Consider the following 19,231-nt stretch of genomic DNA (forward strand, 5'->3'; position numbering starts at 1 on the left):
CGCAGCTCCATCTGCTGCACAATCATCCACCCCAGCTTTAGCTTCCACGGCACAGGCTGGGAGCAGCCTTGCGAGTCTGCAGCCCTGCCCGGGCCTGCTGTCCTCATTTCGCAGTGATAAAGCATCTCGGTGACATTATGAGACTCCAGATGGCACTCTGGGACTCCTGCCCACATCCCTTATGCTTCCCAGCCCAAGAAGGGCAGCACCACCTGGAGTCTTCTCTGCTTCTTCCAAACATACCCCACCACAGCCTCTTTCTTCCCCTTCACCAGCACACACTCCACTCCTTCCTCAGGCCTCTCTGCCTAAGAATATCTCAGAAAGGTCATGGGCTGCAGAATTCCATAGGCCCAGGCTTGTTGCTGGGCTTCTCTGGGGTTCTGAATTCTTCATGACATTCAGAACGCAATATGTAATTGTATACCAGTAGCCCTGTTGTAAGTAAAGGGCCTAATTCCATGCCTGGCATGAAATAAAAGCCACATTGACATTGGTCTGGGCACACAGACATGCAGACATCTTTTCAGAATCTAACAAATCTGGCCAAGGTTGGGGGAGGGGGTACAGTGTCAGTCAAGGGGAGAGAGTTGCTGCTTGGCTTTGCCACTTAATTGTGTGATTTTGGGGGTTAGTTATCCATGTGACTTCTTTGAACCCTAGTTCCCTCACCTATAAAAAACGAGGCTGCAACTTCAGTGCTTGAGACCAGAAGCGTTTGGGATTGTAGACTTTTACAGATTTTGTAGTATTTTCATAAACACAGTGAGTCGTCTTTGGGGAGGGACCCAAGTCTGAATACCTAGCCTGAATATAAACTCCCCCTTGGTTGTCTGATCTCCTAGGAAAACATGCCACAGAGGTTTCTTGATAAACCTTGCCCAAGTTCTGTCCTGCGTGTCATGTTCTTGTTCGTGATGCTCTGGTCTTAAACTCAGCCTTTCCTAAATACTCAGCAATGTGGCTTTCATCCTATGTGGTCATTTGAATGCCTTTCCCGTGTCTGAAGAAGTCCCCATCTTAGGATGCTTACTACAAGGAATAAGTTACTATGGAAACCATCACAGGAGCTCAGACACATGCCCAGATCTACTCCAATCAGAGAAGCCCTTGCCTAACCCTGGCAGGAATTCAGACCCTACATGAAACCTGTTCTATGAAGGCCAGTTTTCAGAGTCAGCCCTGACGAATGGGTGTCACTGATGGTCAGAACTCAGCACCACCCTGCCACTCATTGGCAATGCATGGAACAAAGTCTGTGACCACTGATGCTGGCCCCGAGGTCTCCACCTGATTAGGTCTATAGCTGAGTTTTGGTTCTATGCTTGTAGTCTCAATGGCTTGTCCGGCTGCAAGACTCTGTGTTTGCAACGAGCCTTACTCATTCCTGTGTCTGTTGGAAGGGCCCAGAATTTCCTCCCAATATTTGAAGCTAAGAACTTTGCCTGGTATAGCTAGTGAAGTGATACTCTGCTGGATCATGAACAGGACGTGATCAGAAGCCAGGCTTGCCTTGATCAACACCGGGTTTGCCTTACCTCACCTTGTGTTCAGAAACCATCTCAGTTAAGAATCCTGTCTCTTGCAAGGTGACAGACAACCAAATCCAACAAATTGAATCCAAATAAGTGGATCTCCCTCTATCCCAGGAAGCTTCGGTGCTTGTTTTAGGGGCAGGCACTTGGAGACATAGGATGTTGCACTACAGGCTGCCCTCTGGCCTTGCTCTCAGCTCATCCTCTCTGGAACTCATATTGAACTCATCTCTTTTGGCATCCGAAGACAAAATCTGCCACCAGAAGTATCTCTAGGTTGACCTCATTCTCATGGAAACTAGAAGGGGAAAAATAGGAGAAAAGGAAGGGGGTATGGAAGAAGAAAAGAAAGAAGAGAGAAAAGCAGCGAGTGAGAGGAAAGGATGGTGAGCATGTAACTCTCTCCCCTGGAACCCCCACTTCAATCAAATCTCTCCTCTGGCACCCTTGATTCATTCAGATATCACTGATCAGCCCTGCTGGATCATGGCGTTAGTGAACTCTTAGGCCAAGTGTGAATCCAGGAGGAGATACTCAAGCGAGCGGAGGGTGAAGACTGCTCTGCTGTGGGAGAGAAGGTCACGTGACCGGGTGATGTCCCTCCCACCCCAAGATTCATGATGCATTGGGAAGAACAACACAGCTGTGGACATGACTGCGAAAAAAAATGATTAAAAATTAAGACATCTTGTTTTCATCAACACAGTGCTAAATGAGGACATAATATATATCCAACAAGTAAGCACTATTATAACAGAGACTAAAACTCTGCTGGTATGAAGCCTACTTTCCTGCCGGCTTCGTATATCCACACTCAGATGGACCATGGGGAGGCATCCCATAGGCCTTGGGATCTTAACCAAGGAAATGGCCATCAGCATCAATCCCAGCAATACTCTAAGGTCAGAGCTAAGTTTCCTGACACCCAGAGGACAGAGGCAACGTTAGCAGAGGTATCAGTTCCTCTTTCTGTTATGCAGACCTCAGTGGGTAGATGGCGAAAGCTTAGCATTCTCAAATGGGGGAACGATAGGTATAAGTCTCATAGGACCCGTGCTTCAGAACCTGTCAATAAGTCCTCCTACGGTCGCATAAATAAAGGCGCAAGGAATAGGCTATGCTGAGGCGCTAGAGGCCGCAAGAGAAAAGCAGATACTGCTGCTGACCTTTGCTCGCCACTCATCCCTGTCCTGAAACTGAATCACCCTGAGGAGCCAAGAACACTGTTCCAAACATTAAAAATAAATAAATACACCTGCCACACGTTCCTGCCGTTTCAGCTTTATCGAGTTATTATCTAGTTGCGGCCTTTGAAATAAAATCATGGAAAGGCAGAAAAGGCAGTGATTTCCTTAACCCACCCAACACTAATTCGAGGCCTGCTCATTCCAGGAGCAATAAACCTCACGACAGATCATCACTTGACTCTTAGCCCCTTCTCCCTTCCCAGACTGGTTGTCCAGATGCTATGCAGAGCTTGAAGAGACCATCTCCATCCATGTCTCTGTTAGTCATTTCTTGGTCTTCCAGGCAGTAGCTGGCCTGCTTTCTTTGTGGACTCCCATTCCAATCAGCCGACCACAATGGGGAAGAAATCATCCCCAAAGTTGGCAGCAAACATCTGGATGACACACAAAGAATCCAAATGGCCTTGGACACAAACCCTGAGGCTCCGTGGAGGGGTTGCACACGCGGAATGGGAATGCTTAATCAACGGCAGCAGAAATGAAGACAGAAACCATTTGGTCATAGCGAGCAACTCTGCGTGCTTGGATGACAGAAGAGAATTAGGACCAGAAACTCCGAAGCTGGGAGGCCCAAGTTCAAATCCAGACCGTGTACTTAGCAGCTGAGCGGTTCGTGTGCATGACTCTCCTCCTCTCGGCAACCCTTTCAGCACCATTTCCTAAGAAGCCTACGTTGTTTCCCGTTCTTGCGCTGATGACGTTTGTAGGGGTGCAGATGGCCCTGCCTATAGCCATCTTGTTAACCTCAACTGTCAGCTTGGCGAGATCGAGAATTAATAATCCATTTCTTCTGGAGGAAGCGTTGCCTGCCCAGGCGGAGTGCCTGTTTTCAAACTCCTCTTTTATTATTTATTTTAATTTGTTTTCAAAGCGGAGGGCTTTTTTCATGTTCTTAGTTTGGGTTCACCTGTTCCCACCCACCCCTCCTCTTCCTTGTTTTCCTTTTGCACTTATTCGTGCTTAACCCTTTCATCTCCAGTATCATCCCCTCCATTTTCAGATCACATGACCAAATTTTCAGATGGAGAAAAGGCAATGCAGTGCCCAAGTAGGTACCATCTATAGAATCTTGTTCCAAATATAAAGACTCGGGCCAAATATAAATAAAAGAATAAAAACGTTAGTGCAACACTAATCATAAGTACCAGAGTGGATATAATATTATTTAATTTCATCCTAAGTAGTATTATTAGGGGAAGAAGGATGCTTTATGATGTTGAAGGTTTTGTGTCAACAAGGGAACATGATAAATTATGCATTAACAAATGAGCTTCTAAATACACAGAGAAAACTATGATTAAACAAAAGGAGAGGCGGCAAGTCCACAGGAAGAGGTGCTTCAAGAAGTTTCCTTTGTGCTGACAGACTAGGCCAAAATTTGTAAGGTGATATGGTCCTGAACAGTGCTCTCAGCTTCTTCACTTCACCAATATTAAGTAGAACAATCAATACAAAAGTGGGGACACAGAATATCCCCAAGCTTGGCCAGATACGGTTAAACTAGTTTCTGTGAAGCTAGAAGGATTGAAAAACAAAGCGTGTGTGTTCTCTGACTATAGTAAAACTGAGTTTAAAGTTAGAAACAGGAAGGGTTTCTAGTCAATTGAAAATAAAAAACAGTACTTCAAGCCGGGCGGTGGTGGCGCACGCCTTTAATCCCAGCACTTGGGAGGCAGAGGCAGGCGGATCTCTGTGAGTTCGAGACCAGCCTGGTCTACAAGAGCTAGTTCCAGGACAGGCTCCAAAACCACAGAGAAACCCTGTCTCGAAAAACCAAAAAAAAAAAAAAAAAACAGTACTTCAAAACCTGTAAGCTGTGGCGTTAGAAGATATTTACCAAAATGCACAACTTTCACTGTTAATATGTGACAAAGAACAGAATTTAAAGTCACCTTAAAACTTCTGAAAATCTGAGGCAAATTAAACCTAAAGTACGTGGAGGAAAATGACCAAAATCAGGTATCACCCTCCCCCACAAAAAAAAAAATCACAAAACAGAATTTAAAATCAGATGTACCCAAAACGTTATTTTGAGAAAAATTAAATAAAATCGATGAACTGTTGAGAGAATGAGATTTCCCTCAAAGGTTTCTTCTCCTTCTTGATTCATGTCAAGAGGATACAATTTTGCCAGGTGTTGGTAGCACACACCTTTAATCCCAGCACTTGGGAGGCAGAGGCAGGTAGATCTCTGTGAGTTCGAGGCCAGTCTGGTCTACAAGAGCTAGTTCCAGGACAGGCTCCAAAGCTACAGAGAATCCCTGTCTCAAAAAGCCAAAAGGAAAAAAGAAAAAAAGGTTATAATTTGAACATCACGGTTACAGTGCAGCCCCTCTCTTTGCTCATCAGGAAACAGGGTCCATAAAGGGTAAACAAAACATTAAGATCACACACAGTAGACTTGAGAGCCCTTAACTCTTTTTGCTTTTTATTCTACGTGTCTTTTATAGCATACATCTGGATCCCATTCATTTGTCTGTCCCTTCATATCTACCCTACACCCCTACACCTTCTCAGTTAAACAAAATTTAAGAGAAAAAAAGGAAAAAAAATTAAAGGGAAAAAATTTAAAAATCTCATCGTGGAGAAATGGGGACAGCTCTCCCACGCTTACAACCTCACCCACACCTACGCTAACAGGGTTGAGACTCTTATTTCAGCATCGGCATCAATGCTGGATCACTTGCCATGACTTGCGTTTGAAAGGATAATGCTCAAATGAGGCGTTGGGTCAGACAAGGTTGTCCAGTGCCAACAGGGGATGCTGATGGTTTCAAACTCCTGCTAAGGAAGTCACATAGCGATGATATTCAAGGAATGAGCGTGAGGCTGAAAACAAAGACGAGGCCACCATCCAGGGCCAAGGAAAGGCAGAAATGGTCTCGTAGGTGGGGAGTGGGAAGGAACAGAGCACCAAGGCTGCAGAGATTGGCTGTGAGCATTATGGTCGGCAACGAGTAAGAAGCAAGATCCTTGGAAATCAGCCAGAACGGAACGTCCAAGGCCAGGAAGACCTCAGGTGAAGCCCCCATGATGTGTGACTGCACTGGACCCCCGGAGACGACTTGGCTCTTTGATCTGTTCACTCTGGAATCCTCCTTTCTACAGGGCGGCAACTCAGCCTCATGGGCAACAAGAACCACCATTGTGAATCCCAAAGGACCTTAGTGTTCTTAGTGGTTGTTTCTCTAGAAAAAGTTTCTTTCCCTCCTCCTTCACCATCATATGTGTCTGAGAAGCCAGCTCAGGCTGGCCCACTTCCAAAGGCCATCTGGACTCCACAGGGATTGAACCCGTAATCAGGACCTCTTTGGAGCAAACCAGCTGACTTGCACCAAGGTCCGCATCTGGCTCCCAGCTTTGCACGCACGCTCTGTCTGGGCTCCAAAGCCTGACAGCAGAAGCTTCTGGAATGCCCTAGGCACTGCTGAATCAGACGCTTTCAGCTTCAGTGATTCACAAATTCCAATGTGCAGAACATTCTTGGGGTAGTTATTTTTTGAAGCCCCCCCACCCCTTTTCTTTAGCCGCCTCTAAAATGCAGTGCCCTCCAGGCCCAGCTTCATCTGACAGTGAGATATGACTTGAGGGAATGCCTGTGCTACCTCCAACTCTACCCCACGGCTTTGAAGACATCACTCTGCCCTGATGTCGGTACGACAGACATTCTTTTTGCAGTGCTAGACCCCAGGCAGGTCTGGGAAGCAAAGCCCTGGGTTTCTATATGACTTTGGGAAGCTTGCTGTGAGTTCCGGAACCTCTAGAAGGCTCCAGGGATTTCCTGAGGCTCAGAAACACAGGAAACAGCACACGGAACCCAGTTAGCGTGCCTGTGCCGACAGCTGCAAATTGCACCTGGCCACCTAAGGCCTCTTGTTCCCACTCTGGAGTTCTGAGCAACTCAGCGAAGAGAAAGGTGAATCCCTCTGCCTCGTTTCACACTAGATGAGTTAGGACACACGAATCATCCTATGTGTCCCATCTGTTGAGACTGAATATTCTAGAACTTGCCATCAATGGGGAACTTGGCAGGGTGGCTCTCTTTGACCAATACTCTGACTTTGGCCTGTGTCTTCCTTCCTGGTGACATCTGCTGGGCTCCTGCAGGGAAATACTGTGCTCATGAATGAAACGGTGAGGAGTCCGTGTTTCAGAAGGGTCACAGGTAGAGAACAGCAGAGCCAACAGTCAGCTCAGAAGCTAGGCCGTCAGGCCCACGCTCGAATCAGCTTCATGTTTCACACTTGGCTGACTTAACGCGAGTCGTTGCATTTTTTTTTTTTTTTTGTATTTCTAAAACAGTTTCCTCCTCTGTGATCATGGAGATAAGGGAGCATAAGAAGCATGAAAAGATGACAGATATGAAGGATGAGAACACAGACTACTTCACAACCCCTTGGTTAATACTAGTTAGTTATAATTCTTTGTCCATGTGCTGGGGGCTCCTCATAGGAAGCAGAAATAAAACGTAGTGGAAATGTTGCCAAGTATTCATTTGATCCCATTTTACTTTCTGCTTTTAAACTACTAGATACTCAAAGACTATCCATGATGGCAGGCTGGGGTCAGGTGACTGAGTTCTGACCAATGGGATGCGGGCCCAAAGAATGTATGCTGTATCCAGATCTGATATTCACAGGTTCTCTCTCTCTCTCTCTCTCTCTCTCTCTCTCTCTCTCTCTCTCACACACACACACACACACACACACACACACACCGCCCGGTCTCTCTCATTTGTATAGTCAGGAGCAAAGACCTCTGGGATGTCAAAGTCATAGGATGCAGGGATCTTGGCATGGAGATGACTTGAAAGGGCCACCGCCCACCCGAGAGGGAGGGGCTTGTTACACTGAGCCACTGACACGCCAGGGGTTGCATAACATAGCTTACCCAGACCAATTCAGAAACTAAAACTAGCAGAGAATGCACCAAGGAACTAGTTAGTCAGAATACAATGAATATTCCTTGTTGGAGAGAGATGCTGGCATAACTTGAATATTAAACGCTTCCCGGTTCCTCTGCTTGCCCCAGGCTTGTGTTGAATGACTACTCCCCAGCTGATGGAACTATCTAGGGAGGTGGTAGAAACTCTGGGAGGTGGGCCTTGCTAGAGGAAGTAGGTCAATGGGAGGCATGCCTTTGACTCTTATCCCCAGTCCCTGCTCCCTTTTTCTCTCCTCCCTGTTTCCTGTCTACCAGAGGCCAACACCCTCTGTGCTATGACTGTGGAGAACTCTGAGCTAAAATAGATAAACTCCTCTTAAATAGTTCTGCCGGGATTGGACCACCACTGTGGAAGGTTAATATACACGGGCAGTGTACTTTCTTGTCAAGAGGAAAGCAATTGTTGGAATCTTAAAACAAAAATAGTGGCTGACTTCTTACATCATTTTCTGTTGGAAATAGACAGCTGTGCTGGCAAGGGGAAGGCCTAGGAACAGGAAAAGCCGACTGTGGAGACCCCGCTCTTCACCCGCGGCACCGCGGCCGGTCCATTTCTGCGCCCGATCCCGGGGACTAAAAACGTCTTTTTCATAAGTTTCAATAAGTGGAAGTCAATTTCTGCAGCAGAAACATTTTCTGGTTGAAAGTCTGGGGACCACCTGTTGAAGGGCGCGGTTTGTAATTAAGGAAATGCAAAGTCATAAATGATCACAGCCAGTCCTTGTTCGAATGTGGACGCACATGTTTAAACAAACACTGCATCCCCTTGCCAATCACTGTCCTGGGCCAGTGGGCCAGAAATCAACCCTTGAATATTTTTGAAGACCCCAGGGTCTTTGCATCATCTACTGTCCCCTGTCTGGGACAAATATGAATGTTCACACTTACAGTGGCTAGCTCTTTTTTTCTTCTCCTGTGAGGTTTTATGTGACCCAGGATAGCTGGTACTTCACAGTGATCACCCCTTTTCTCCTCACTGGCTTGCTTACGTCACATTTGCCCCAGTCGCTAGGCCATGCACACGTCATTCCCTGTCTACGTGAGCACAGACTTACGCATTTCCAAAAGGTCCTCCTTTAAGCCAATTTCAACTTAGTCCCTTCGTCTGCGATGTCCGAGGTTTGTTAATGGAGGCAGGGACCGCAGCAAGAATCGGATCAGCAGGGCAAATACATTAAAACGCCCTATTTTAAAACTCACAGAAGGGCTGGGGTGTAGGACCGCTGATATTAAGCATTGCCATCCTTCAAATGCATCACGCCCTAGGTGTTGCTAAAATATGTGCAAGATTGAATTATCTTAAATGAAAAGAGATGAATAAAAGCCGATGAATAAAGAAGGCTCCATTGGGTCACATGGCGTTTCATACTCAATATAAAGTCTTTGCCAGAGATACATGAGAATGCTATCAATAAAGCCATTAGAGGCTGGAGAGATGGCTCGGGTGGCAATGCTTACCTTGCAAATGGAAGGCCTAAATTCAAATGCCAGAATCTACATTGAAAAGAAGCCAGGTGTTAATGACATGTCTGTAATCCCAGCACAGGGGAGGTGGCAACAGGAGGACCCCGGGCTCACTGGCCAGCAGTTTAGTCCAACTAAAACCAGCAAGAGGTCTTTGTCTCCAAAACTAAGAGGTGGCACTTGAAGCACCAAGACGATCTTCTGGCTTTCACACATATACACAAACATGTGCACATGTATATACAAGTACACAAGAGAAAAAAAAGGAAGAAAGAAAAAAAGAAAGAAAGAAAGAAAGAAAGAAGAGGGAGGAAGGGAAAGAAAGAAAACCATGAAACAGTTGAGAAATTAACAAATTAACAAAATTAACAAATCCAGCCTCCAACTGGAATTCTTTCTCCTGCAGCCTGACTTGTAAGGTGTGGTGGTTTGGATAAAAATGGCCCCATAGGTTCATATGTTTGAATGCTTGGTCCCCAGTTTGTGGAACTGTCTGGAAAGGATTAGGAGGTGTGGCCTTGTTGGAGGAGGCGTGTCTCTAGGGTTGAGCTTTAAGGTGTCACATGATCATACCTGGCCCAGTCTTCTTGCAACTTCCCCTGGCTTCCTGCCACCACACTCGCCGCCATGATCATGGACTGACCCTCTGAAGCTGTCAACAAGCCCTCAACTACACGCTTCCTTCTGTGAGCTGACTTAGTCACGGTGTTTCATCCCAGTAACAGAAGAGCAAGAAAGAGGCAACGATACATTCTAAACCGGCAGGTGGAAGCATCCACCCACCTTGACGATATCCGGCATCCACTCAGTTTAACCAATGACATCCTATTCAATAAAATACAGGATGCTCAGCTACACGTGAAATCCAGGTGACATGTTTTCAAAGACATAAACACTGCCCAGATATCATACGGGACACACACTAAGAATTATCTGGAGTTTAAATTTAACTCGCCATCCTGTACTGTTTGCCAGAGCTAAGTCTCTCCCTGGTCAGGAATGAGTATATGTTCTTGTTTCTCTGTAAAGCCAGACTCTTCTTGTGTGGAATGATGTTCCATACTGGACTTAATGTCATTCAATATTGTAGCCAGAATCCAAGAATCCCTCATAGTTTAACACTATTATCTCTCTTTCCAAGAGCTGTAGGTAGGGAAGCAGGGGTGGTGCTTGTTCAGGGAAGACATCAGGACATAACAGGAATCACCAGATGCCATAGGCAGGGCTGTGGCCTATCCGACCCAATCAGAAAACAGCAGCCTATTGACCTTGGTCCCAGATCAGTTTGTGTGAGATTGGGATGGGGGAAGGGTGATTTTGGGAAGCCGAAGCACAGACGGGGACAAGCATGGATGGTAGCCCTTCGTGACACCTTTATCCTAGATGGAAGAAGCAGTTACCAGTCTCCCAGCAACTACCGCTGAGATCTTGGAGGTTTGTGGACCCTAGCAAGAGGGGCTGCATGATCAGGGAGGAGACTTTACGTAAAGGTGACAGCCACACCTTGTTGGGACTATGTGGAGTCCTGGCTTCCAGCTGCTCTTCCCTGCTAGAGATCTTTGCTTTCCTTCTGATTTGAGTTACTGAAAGCTGTGTCAAAGTTGTTTACCAGCTCTGCTTCACGAGCGCGCGTGTTGCCTTGGCCTTGAGGATCAGGGGATGAGGTTTTCACCTGTTGGCCTACCTGACCGTGTTGGGTAGATAAGCCTCCGTGGTGCTATTGAATAAGGGGCTTCTTTACCAGCGTTTCAATCTCCAGCCCCTTGCCCGAGGCTCACAAACTGTATGGTAGCGCAGAGAGCGCAGTTGGGCATCGTGCGCGACACCTAAACTCCTCCCAGTGGCATCAGAAAAGGGTGCGCCGGCCATTTCTCTGCAAAGTCACTTTTCTGGTGACGAACACAGATCAACACAGCTGTGAAGGGCAGAGCCCTGAGACTCACTGTCCGGTCAGCTATGGCTATGTGACAGTCCCCAGGCTGGCGAGAGTCCCTGCTCCAACATGGAAAGAGAGACAGTGTTTGAGGAACAGCAAGCTGAAGTTGTCCTCTGCCCCCCACACACACACACTCACAGAGACACAGAACTCTCTCACACACACAGAGACAGAAGCACGATTACTGTTACTTCAGGTCCCTTGCAGGCCTTAGTTCCAATGCAGCGAAGGCCATGCCCCCGGAGGCTTAGCCCAGCATGGGTGGGCTTCTGGCACCCGTACCCACTTGTGCCTCTCGAGTAAGGAAGAAAAACCAGCACAACAAGGCCCTGCTACAGTTCATTGCAATTTATTTAATTTAAAAAATAAACACAAACAAAAACGACAAAAAATCAGTTTCCAATGAAAAATGAACACTTTGGGTCATTAGCCAGCTTTTACTTTCCCTGTCGGCCGTTCTCAGACCAGTCAGAAAAGTGAAAACCAATTTTGACTGGAGCCGTAAAGCATGCTGCACCAATTAAATTACACCAATATATTATTATAATACCTTTGAAATGCCTTTTAGACCAATAAATAAGAAAAGACAAATTCAAATTAAAGTCAACGTTTTATTACCAAAAAATATAGAAATTAAATAAAAGTCACAACATGGATTTAAAAAAAAATGTGCAGTCAAGTTTTCTCCCTCTCCTTCCCATTCCTTTTTTTTTTCTCTTTTTCTTTTTTTCTTCTTCTTCCTAGGAATGATACCATGCCAGTAAATCCCCACAGAACATTTCCAGTTTGGCAGCAAGCAGTCAGTCCGTCATTCACATTTGGACTCAAGACAGCAGGCCTGGGCAAAACACGCCTGAATTTCACCCTGCAGGGCGCCCCTTTGATAAGGTGCGCCCAGTAACAGAGACCAAATTCAGAAAGAATTTAGCATTGTCAGGTTGCCTGGGGTCTTGAAGCATTTTCCTAAAAACTGATTGTGCCTTGAAATTTACCTGTAAAACGAAGTACAAAAGTCCACCCCTTTGGCAGATGTGTAAACAAAGAGGATGAAAGGGCCCCAGAAGCAAAGCAAGGATCAGGACTGGGAGGGCTGGCAGTCTCCCGTCTCTCCCCAGTGACTCCAGGGAAATGAACCCAGCACACCTTTGGCTGGGGATTGGCTTGTAGGTAAGGGGTCTTAATTGGGAAGCTGCTTTTTAGGGCTCATCTCTATTCTAACTCTTTCCCTTGCAGGGACGGACAGCCAACCGTTAGACGTCAGAACCAAGCCTGGCCTTGGAAACCACCTACCCACCTCTCTGACCTCCAAACGTAGGAAGCAGCTCTCCACCACTGCAGGGGTCCGAGACCACCAGATCTAAGCACAGCCCTGGGCTTGACTCAAGAGTGTCTGCCCTGGAACCGAGGGCTTACCGCAGCCTCTGTATTGGTGGGGGACACTTGTTTTTCCTTTGTCTTAGAGTGTGCTGGCAAAAGAAAGCTTACTGGTGACTGGGAAGAGAGAAGGTAGATTCACCAATGGAGTCACCAGAATGATGGGAAATCCGAAACAGGCACATCCCCCAACCGGTAATGGCTGGTACACCTGAGACTAGCAGCATGCTCGGTGGCCAGAGTTGTAGAAGCAGGGGCTATTCACAAAAGAAGGCAAGGAGATGGGGGACCAGAGGTTGCATGCTGCCCTCTATGCACCCCCAAACCCAACTCTCTACCTATAGATTTTTCTCTCGTTTAGCCTGTCCCAGAGCTTGAGAGGGAGTTGGTACTGAAAGAAAAGAATCCAAGCAGCTTCCCACAATGCTCAGCTCAACCTAAAGGAAGACACGAGCCTCAACGCTGGCGTGGGTGGCACACAGAGATACAGGACCGTATCTGGAAACACGGGGCAGCATCTTCCTGACAACTGTTCTCAGTGCTGTGACATGTTCCGTGTTTTTCCTAAGACTTCCCAAGATGCGTCCTCTCCCAGCCCCCTCTGAGAGGCTATCAGGAGGCAACCACCTTAGAGTAAGGATTCTAATCTGTCCAAGCCAGTGAGGTCAGTCCCAAAAGATCATTTCAACCCCAGTATCCACGGGATGCCCGCTGTGGGGCTAACATCACCTGTAATCTGAGCGCCGGGAGATTAAGATAATCAGCTGGAACATTTTTAAACATCCTGCCGCACCTCTTTTATGAGAGCCTCCCCCAGAGCCATCTGGTGGACTCCTGAAGAAATGTCCCTAATTTTGTTGTCCCCCCCACCCAACACTCTTCTCTTTCAACCTCCCCTTCCAGGGATGGAAGGAACGTACAGGAAGACCAAAGCCACGAGACAGAACACTTAGGTTGGAGGAGACAAGAACCTTCGACCAAACCGCACTTTCCGCATCCACACGCCCACCTACACCCTAGGTCCCTACACTAGCAGCTCATCTACCATTAGCGCTCCACACCTGTGGATGGATGGGGCCAGCAGCTGAGCTGAGAATCCTCTGGAGGCCCCGGACAGCATCACAGCCAATTAAAGCATTCGTGCAGGTGAGAAGCCAAGAGGCCGGATTCCAGTTAATACTGAGACATTTAGGAAAGAGATAAGTCGCCCCTTGCTAGCGTGCCTCACCTTCCAGCGAACGGTGCAAAGACCACAGCAGCTCTTTTTCCTGTCATACACAATGCCCTGGGCTCTCACACCACCCAATTTCTCCTTGCCCACCTTCAGGTGATGTTAAGGAACAAACCAGGTAGATCCTGGGAAGTCAAAAACTGATCACAGACTATGTCCCTAGAAGAGTTTGAAGCATTTGCTCTCTAAGCAAGTCCCTCCGGCTTCCACTCAAGGTCCAGGAGCCAATTAACAAATGCCATGCTGGGCCGTGAAGGAGTCAGCAGGCACCACAGGGTGACAGGGTGTTGTTCGCTAACTCCCAGGGCTTAGTTCTGGTGGGCACGCTGTTACAGCGATTCCCCATCCCACCGCAGTTACTGGTACTCGATCACATCACCCTGTGTTATGCCTAGGCTGCTCAAATCAGCACCCAGAACAGACACCAACTGATCACCAACTCAAGCCAATGGTGCTGCAATCTCGCTTGCCCCCAGGAAGTCAGACCAAGCTTGCTAATGTATCCATCCTAAGCAGATGGTCTCAGTCTTCCTGTTCCTCCTCCAGAAAGGCCTAGGTGACTTCTAGTGAGACACCTCCGTCCCCATAATGCCCCCTCCCACTTCGTGCTGGCCAACATCGCCTTCTCTGGAAAGCCAATCCTATGTGAGATGCCACAGGGGAATGCCAGTTAGGACCCACACTCTGACTGGCAGCAGAAATGATAAAGAACCATTTCCATCCCTTTTAGGTGCTGACTCAAGACTGAACACTGGCCGGGCCAGGTCTTACCAGATAGCAGTCCTTTTCCAGTCCATTGCCACAGCCAGCAAAGAGGTAACCAGCCAGAAGCTGAGTTCTGTTGCCCTCCTCCCTTAGACCCACCCACCCGTTCCATCCCATCCTCTGCGCCCCCCCCCCCCCCCCCAGGGCTAGTTGAGCTTGCTGCAGATCTCCAGCGCTTTCTTATACACCTGGGTCACGTCGTCCATATCAGCGAGGAGGGAGAAGCTACTGTCTGCCTGTCGGTTCCGGTACCGCTTCAGGTACTGGGGCCGGGGCCGGTTGTGCGGCGTCTCGAAGTCCTGAAGCTGGAGGAAGTCTTCTGCAGAGACGCAGCTGCGGATGCGCTGGCGGGCTGGACGGTTCTCCTGGAGGTCTAACAAGTCAAAGGAGTCGCTGGACAGGACACTGTCATCGCTGATGACACTGGACGGGCGACTGTAACTCCGAGAGACACCATCCGGGGGGACGCCGGGCGCGGACAAGGATTCCAGTGTGGGCATTTCGGGGCTGGCGAGGACAGGGTCTGCGGCACCGTCCGAGTACCTGCTGCTGTGTTTCAAGATGCCCTTCCTCCGGCAGGATAGGCTGTGGGAGGTTCCCCGGGCTGCCTCTGGGGGAGGAGAAGAGAGGCCGCTGCCGGTGATGACGTCATTACCGTCCAGCAGCTCGAAAGACTCGCTGCGTTCCGGGGATGAATAGTAACCAGATTCTCTCTGCTGGGTCTTTTTCAAGATACCTTTCTTGGGCATCGTGGCTGACTGTTTGAGGCTGAGCTTCCCTGACATATCTGCCTCGGGGGAACTGGGGAGGGGAATGCCGGTCCGGCACAAATCTTGCTCCATCTTGAAAGGGGACGGTAAGGTAGGGCCCACAAGGCCTTCAATGAAGCCAGTACTGTGGGAGCGGTGTTCACTGTTGCTCCTCTTCTTCAGAATGCCCTTGGGCCTCTTGGAACTCAGCTTGGATGGACTTTCAGGTACCGAGTCCTGGCCAGCCGGGGGAAAGTCATTTTCTTTCTTAGACTTCTTCAGCGACCGTTGCCGCTCCAGGACCACCTCAGAGGCTCCGGGTTTGGCCAGACCCTTCATCTTGGCTTCAGCCTCAGCCTGCAGCCCGGTGGAACGATGGTGCCAATCTATAATCCGTGCTAAGAGCGGAGACTCGGAGTCAGGAAGGGCATCACAGTCACAGACACTGCTCTTGTAGCCCCAGTTCACCCACCAGTGGTTGGCGATGTCCTCAATGGTGGCCCGGCGGTCAGGGTTCACCATCAGCATCCACCGAATGAGTCCTCGAGCATCTAAGGGGTGAAAGACAAAAAGAATCAGGCTATCCTTGGGAGCTTTTGGCGGGGTGACTTTTTCCATGAATGGTTACAGAGACATGCACACTGCAGGGGGGAAAAATCCATTTGGAGCATTCTGGCCTCTTGCTGAAGCAGGAGGAAAAGCCTTTAGACTATACAACAAAACCCTACCCAAGGCTCCGGACCACGAGCCACAGAGTGGTCCCATCCTGACCCCTTGCTTTCCATTTCTTTCTGTGGTGCAACTTCATGTGTGGAAGTGCACATGTGTGTGTTGGTATATAATCTTCATGTGTGGAAGCACACATGTGTGTGTTGGTATATAATCCGTGTGAAGGCCTCAGGACCAGCAACCTTTTTCTTTTAAGACAGTCCTTCTGCTGGCCTAGACCTCCCTGAGAAGGCCTGGCTGACTGGCCCAGCAAACCCCAGGAATCCATCGTTTATAACCCAGAAGCAGCCTGGTCTTAATGGTGCATTACCCGTCTGGTGTTTTGAGGTAGGTTCTTAGGCTCAAACGCAAGCATTTCCACACCCACAAGGCAAGCGGTTATCACCTGTGCTCTCCCCGCAGCCACGATCCGCTCTTCCGCACATAAATAACATCCTGGAACTGCTAACCTCTCTGTCATCCCAGATTGGCATCGAGGACCACAGGCCAGGTAATTGGGAAAGAATTCTAACTCAATCTCACTGCCTCTTTGGTCAGTCTCTTTTCCTACCCGAACAAAACACAGGTGCTCACCAGAAGCCTTCCAGAGGGTAGGTACTTGTGAACACACAGTCCTCAGCCACCTGGAAAAGGTGCTGGAGGCAGAGGATGGAGAACCGCTCACCTGTGCCAGGCGTGGCTCTTACCTGACACACCTGGGCAGAGAGAACAGCTTTACCCACGGCTGGCTCCACTCCCCAGGTCTCAGCCAGGATCTGAGAGCCACACCCAGTGAGCTCAACCTCCTGTGTCTGACATAAGCCCTATTGGTATCCACCAAACCCAGAGCTGATCTTTATCTGCTACCCAGGTGGCCAGGGCCTTTCTTTAAAAAAGGGGGGGGGGGGGTCCCTTCGTAAATTCTCCTGCCAGAGATAAAGGGGCAAAGGCTTCCAAGGATGCTGAGGAAGCCACAGGAGCCAATCTCACAGCTGGTAAACTGACTTTCAGGATCAAGCTGTGCCCTGCACCTCACCTGGCACCGAGTTATACCCTGGGAGGCTGGCTCCTCCCCTCAGCCATGTGTGAAGGCTGAGAAGAGACTGGCAGAGCCTAGCAATGGGGACAGAGTGATCGACACTCCTGAGAAGGGACAGGGTCATCAATCACTTGGTGAGAATTTCCCGAACTCTTACAAGGTGCCAGGAAGTTTACTGGTACCAGTTAGTGAGTAAAAGACCACAGAAGTCACAAGTCATGTCTGTCGTTCTGCCTGTCCATCTGTCTATCATCTATCCATTCATCTATCATATATCAATATCATCCATCTATCTGTCCATCTATCTATCCATCTATCATCTCTCTATCATCTATCTATAACATCCATCTATCTGTCCATAATCTATCCATTCATTTATCTATCATCTCTATATCATCTATCTATCATCCATCTATTTGTCCATCTGTCTATCATCTATCTATCGTCTCTATCATCTATCTGTCTATCTGTCTGTCTATCATCTATCTACCTACCTACCCACCCATGGTAGTCCTCATCTTTCTATGCTGGCAAATTTACCTAAATTTCTTTGCAATCTCCAAGTCAATCCCCACTCTTCTGCAGGCCCCGTGTCCACAGCGTGGTGGAGTCTCAGGACTCTGAAGCAGGCGTGTCTGGTGCTCTGGTGGCTGCTCTCAGGCTGAGTGAGCAGCCCTTTCTCCATTTGCTTCATGATAGATTGTCAGGTTTCTGTTCTCCCTGCTAGAAGTCTGCCATCCAAAATGCCGCCCCCAACACCACACAGACGTTCTGTCTGTTGTCCTCAGGTGCAAGAAGACCGTGAAGGGTCTTCAGGAGAAAACGTGCAGTAGATAAACATTCAGACACGGGGAAAAGTTCCATTGGCCACTGAATTCAAGGTTAATAGATCAAAAATGCCCATTAAATGAAGTGCTCTTCAATGTAAACAAACCGGAAATGTTACATATTGATAAAGACAAAACTATGTATCAGGCTCAAGGGCTCAAAGCTAAGCCTGTGAGACCCCTAGAAACGAGGAACGGTTCAATAGTCACTCATTCTGGGTTTGTAACAATTTTATGAAACCACTATGAATCGTTAAAAAACACAACTGCGTGTCCATTAAATGGAATGTACACAAATATTAAGCACATTCTGTGCCGGCCATCTGTCCACACTCCTGCACACACCTGGTGCTCTCCCATGACGAGGTGGAACTTTTGACCTTGGTTGCTCTGACCAAGAAAAAAAAATCCCAGGGGGAACAGAGCCCAGTCGCTGAGCACAGTTTACAGGAATAGCTGACACCTTCTTCCTCATCGGAGCCCCTGGTCAGCTGCTAAGTAAGAGATCCAGGCTCGGCTCTGGAATGACCAGTCACAGGGAGGCACCTCAAGAGTCAGAGCCACACAGACAGGCACAGAGGTAAGGGACACTGTGGTGCTTTGAAAGAAAATGGCCCCCAAATAGAGTGGCACTATGAGGAGGTGTGGCCTTGTTGGAAGAAGTGTGTCACTGTGGGGCAGGCTTTGAGGCCTCTTCTGGAGCTTCCCTCAGTGCGACAGTCAGTCAACTTCCTGTTGCCTGCAAGATGGAGCACTCTCAGCTCCAGCACCATGTCTGCCTGCACACTGCCATGCTCCCCTTCATGATCCAAATGGACTGAACCTCTGAAACTGTAAGCAAGCCACTCCAATTAAATGTTTTCTTTGGAGGAGTTGCCGTGGTCGTGGTGTCTCTCCACAGCAATAAAAAACCCAAACTAAGACAGACGTGCAGTCCCAGTGGCAACCCTGACTCCCAGATAACGGGAAGTCGCTACAAAGGAGACCACAGTGAGGCTCGAAGCTTACCACCCTGCCCAAAGGACTGATAAGAGCCGATGGTGGTCGTTTAAACAGATAGGTACTGTTAGGAAAGAAGAATGGGGAATAGCAGGCGATGTCTCCGTGAGCTGGGGCGGATGAACCAAGCGCTCTCCCCTCCAGCCCCGACCTCCACAGGACACACACCTGAGGGTTGTGTGGGCTCCCGGTATTCTCCGCTGCTGATCTGTCGAATGAGGTTTTTGTGATCGAAGCCATCGAAGGGCATCGTCCCATAAATGAGAGTGTAAAGCAAGACGCCCAAGGCCCAGCTGTCCACCTGGAGCAGAGAGACAGGACACATAGGAGCTAGGATGCAGACCCCAGTGCATTGGCACTGCTGTGTATGAACCCATAGCACCACCCCCAGGAGCTGGATTTAGCACCTGGAA

General features: G+C 48.5%; 1 protein-coding gene across 1 annotated transcript in view; it reads right to left on the bottom strand.

Annotated features, from left to right (window-relative positions):
* Positions 1 to 11,459: 11,459 nt before the first annotated feature.
* Positions 11,460 to 19,231, bottom strand: part of Nuak1 (NUAK family kinase 1) — a 65,818-nt gene continuing 58,046 nt past the window's right edge. Inside the window, exons 6-7 of the mRNA XM_041665265.1 lie at positions 18,987 to 19,119; positions 11,460 to 15,796 (exon numbers count right to left, since the gene is read on the bottom strand). Coding sequence (XP_041521199.1) covers positions 14,643 to 15,796; positions 18,987 to 19,119 — 1,287 coding nt within the window. The 3' untranslated portion in view covers positions 11,460 to 14,642. The remainder of the gene's footprint in view (positions 15,797 to 18,986; positions 19,120 to 19,231) is intronic.

Source organism: Microtus oregoni, unplaced genomic scaffold, assembly GCF_018167655.1.
Source record: "Microtus oregoni isolate MIOR12 unplaced genomic scaffold, Mior012 000001F_ref0000356, whole genome shotgun sequence".
Lineage (NCBI taxonomy): Eukaryota > Metazoa > Chordata > Mammalia > Rodentia > Cricetidae > Microtus > Microtus oregoni.